We start from the raw sequence: 3938 nt of genomic DNA, 5'->3' as shown, positions 1-3938 counted from the left end.
TCTCTCTCTCTCTCTCTCTCTCTCTCTCTCTCTCTCTCTCTCTGATGTTGTTTCCTTGGGAAAAGCATTTAACATAAAATTCATTGGCTTGGTAATATCAGAGTAGGCCTTAAATTTGGAGCACCCGTCTCTTAAGATGACCTTATAATATTGCAATGAGAGTTAGATTACAATTTTTGCACCTTTTGTTGTATTTATTAATTATTTTGAAATGTATTTTTTTCTTTTTATTTGTTGACCTATTTATTTATTTTTTAAATTTTTTTGGGGGTGTATTTATTCATTTTTATGTGTTTATTTATATATTTGTTTATTTAACTATTTATTGTTTCATACTGACTCACCTGTTGAAAGCCTTATTGCACACATGACACACGTAAGGTTTGTGTGTTGTGTGTGTGAGTCTGTGACGTGTCAGGTTCCCCGGCTGTCGAAACGCTCGGCCACACACCTCGCACTTGAACGGTTTGTCGCCTGTGTGGATTCGCTGGGGAGAGGAAGGGAGTTGTTGTTGTTTTCACAATTGTGGTTGTTGTTACGGTTGCTGGTGTTGCAGTTGTTGTTGTTACTGTTATTGTTGTTACTGTTGTTGTTGTTGTTGTTACTGTTGTTATTGTTACTGTTGTTATTGTTACTGTTGTTATTGTTACTGTTGTTATTGTTACTGTTGTTGTTATTGTTGTTGTTGCTTTTGTTATTGTTGTTGTTGACATTGCTGTTGCAGTAATCACTTTTATTTGCCAGATCATTACCATCATCATCTTTATCATCCTCACTAACATGAATAACGCCAATTGCAGTTAGATTTTTTTTTTTTTTAAACATTCGTTGTGAAAGCAACATACAGAACGATTCATGAAAATTGATAACTCAACAAACATCTTTTTTTCCCCTCATCTAAAGGTTATTGACTTTTGAACGGCTTTTAATCTTCTTAGATACAGAATAATGTCCGAAACAGTTGATTGCCCTATGTGTGAGATAGTTTACGGATGGACGAAAGAGCAAACAGTCATAAAGCTTAAGACACCGAAACAACAGAACCAAAAATAACAACATCGTGAGCATCAGTATAACAACAAACGCAACAGCAACCACAGTACATCAAATTAAACAATGAAAAACAACAGAAAAGCATACAAGCAATGAAATTGACAATTTGCAACAAAAACATGAATTAAAAACAACGGTAAGAATATCAGTAGTAAAACTCCTTCAATAACAACATTAGCAGCGATAACGGCAACAATAAAATAAATGACAACATTAGCTACAACAACAACAACAACAACAACAACAGCAACAACAACAACAACAGCAACAACAACAACAACAACAACAACAACGTCAAAGCTAACAATAAAATCAACAGAAACAGTGCAAGTACACCAAACATCTGTTTGCGAACTAAAGCTTCTCTTCAAAAGACTTCAACTTCACACAGACTATGACAAAATTACGGCTTTGGGGTTGTTATAGTTCTATTCACCAAGGACACTGTTGACACCGTGCGCCTTAAGTGCACTCTCTTCAAGTCCACCTCTCTTTCCTCCTTTCCTCCTTTCCTCCCCTCTTTTTCTCTTTTCAAATCAATTACGTCAGTCAGTCCACCGGAAACGCCGCCATGTTTGTTCTGGAAACGCCATAGAGGGGAACGCAGTTGTTGCTAAGGTCGCAGCCCACACAATATTGAAACTCCTATCGAAGAAATGTTTGCTCTCTAGAGGGAAAGCGGCTCACATCCCAGAACGTCTAGGCGGAAGTGACCATTTCGGTTCCATCCCCAATCGTCGTTTGTTTTACCACACCCACGCCCACACGCAATAAAGACCCAATAAAGGGCATTCACATATTGTCCCAACTCACACGTCTATATTTTGCATTAACCCAAACAGGTGAGTATAGTAGAGACTAAATGTAGGACCTTTGTGAGTCTCGAGAGTAGGGCACATACGGTTGAGTGACCTTCTACCGTTAAAGTTCGCAAATTATTCTCTGGATCTATGAAAAGGAAATCGAAACCTGTCTCTTTCAGAGGGTACTATGGATTCCGCTCACGTTGTTGCCCGTCTAAACTTTGTCAATGTGTGCACAAACATTTTTTTAGAAAAAGGATGAAATGATATGACGGTGAACCATAATTTTGCCAACCCGTTAGCCCTGCAGGGTAATGGGTTAAGGAGGTGTCAACATGGAACGGTTGGAGCGGTAATGGTTTCTAAATTGGATGTTCACGCACGCGCGTGAAAATGGAGGTGTTTGATTTCCTCGCCTGGGACTAAATCGCTGTCTGATAAAGCAATCAAACGATGCTTGAGCTGACATTTTTTGGCACAGACCTTGTGTCACTGTTGTGGAGCAGATTGTTTGTGTCTCAGCCTGGTGGAATAATGCCATCATCAATTTTGGAATATAAACGAGAAGTTATTGCTATCAAATTAAAGCTTTTTTTTTTCTTGAACTTACATATAAGTCGAGATATTACGTGGAATTTAAAAAGGTAGGGGTTGCTGGAGAAAATAGTTAGAAAACGGCGGCCAAAGTAGGGCGACATTAAAAGCTGAATACTCGTACTCATTCTCTAAATTTACATAGTATTATTTGCTTTAAATTTTAACAACCATTTCCATTACAATGTATCCCAAATTGTAATATCCAATGGATGGAGGCGGTTTCTATCCTAAAAGAAAATTCAATAAAAATCCCTCCAAAAGTGGAAAAACATATTTTGTTCGTTTCTTAATATTTGACGAGCTACTGATTCCACCTCGATGACCATACCAAAGCATCCGCCGGGTACCAATTGAGAAAAATAAAAAAAGAGTGTTTATATACCAAACAATAAAAAATCAAATCTTTTCTACCTATATTTTCTCAAAAAACCATGGTAAAGGCCTTTAAGATTTTTTTTAGCGGGCGAAAATATGCGTCGCGATACAGTAGAATCAGGCGCTCGTAATTTTTTTTTGAATTATAGATATCTTCTTAAAGCTTGTCCGTTTGCCCTTCTTCCGATGAAAAAATGCCCATCTATCTTGAATCGAAGTCGAGATATTTTTCGATCGAAGAGGTGGAGGTCGCTTTTGTCAGAAGTAAAATAAGTGAGAAAATGGCAACACCAAAGTTTGGTTTCTTCCAAAGCCTTGATCGTCCTTGGATACATTTTTTTTCTCCATATTTGACTAACGTTGCGTTCATATGACCTTAGCAGTTGCGAGCACCGTAAAACCCTATACTACTACTACTACTGACTAACGTAGATAATGGATATAAAAAGTGTTACGCCCCCCCCCCAAAAAAAAAAGAAAACGAATAAAAATTGCCAAAGGGGTGGAAAAATAATAATGTATCGGCTTCTTCGAATTCATTGTTTTGACGAGCGTCTGTGTTCACCACGAAGCGTCTCATGTAACATTGCTGCCTACCTTGTGAGTGACGAGAGTATTGCTTCTGGAGAAAGCCTTTTGGCAGACGTCACACTTGTACTTCTTCACGGGTGGCGGTTTTTCCACGGACGGTCTGCGGATCCCCAGGCCCCCCAGACCCCCCAGGCCTAGGAAGGCCGGATGAAACACCCCGTTCACAGGGCTTGCCAGAGGGCTGAAATATAGGAGGAAGGAAGAAAGAAAATGTCAAAATAATTAATAAATGACTTACTGGAGCTTCATTAATAAACACTATCAAACTAACAAGATCTTTTGCTGTGTATAGCGAGGCACCCATTCTCACCTGTGGTAAGTGACAAAATTCGAATAAAGTGTCTTGCATAAGGAAAAGCCAAATTGGGCCCTTGACGGGATTCCAACCAACCCATGACCTTACGATTCAACGAACAGAAATAACGTTGAATGAGAAAAGTGCAAAGAAAACTGGAGAGATTTTTAATGAAATTATTTGATTGGAAAACTTTAAAAAGTTACAGGACTCCTCCCTCCCCC

General features: G+C 38.6%; 1 protein-coding gene across 1 annotated transcript in view; it reads right to left on the bottom strand.

Annotated features, from left to right (window-relative positions):
• Positions 1–3404: 3404 nt before the first annotated feature.
• LOC106012617 overlaps positions 3405–3938 on the bottom strand; it is a 7957-nt gene continuing 7423 nt past the window's right edge. The window contains exon 4 of the mRNA XM_013086086.2: positions 3405–3600. Coding sequence (XP_012941540.2) covers positions 3405–3600 — 196 coding nt within the window. The remainder of the gene's footprint in view (positions 3601–3938) is intronic.

The sequence above is a fragment of the Aplysia californica genome, unplaced genomic scaffold (assembly GCF_000002075.1).
Source record: "Aplysia californica isolate F4 #8 unplaced genomic scaffold, AplCal3.0 scaffold00433, whole genome shotgun sequence".
NCBI lineage: Eukaryota > Metazoa > Mollusca > Gastropoda > Aplysiida > Aplysiidae > Aplysia > Aplysia californica.
The sequence above is the reverse complement of the archived record's forward strand: the minus strand, read 5'-3'. Positions and strand labels throughout refer to the sequence as shown.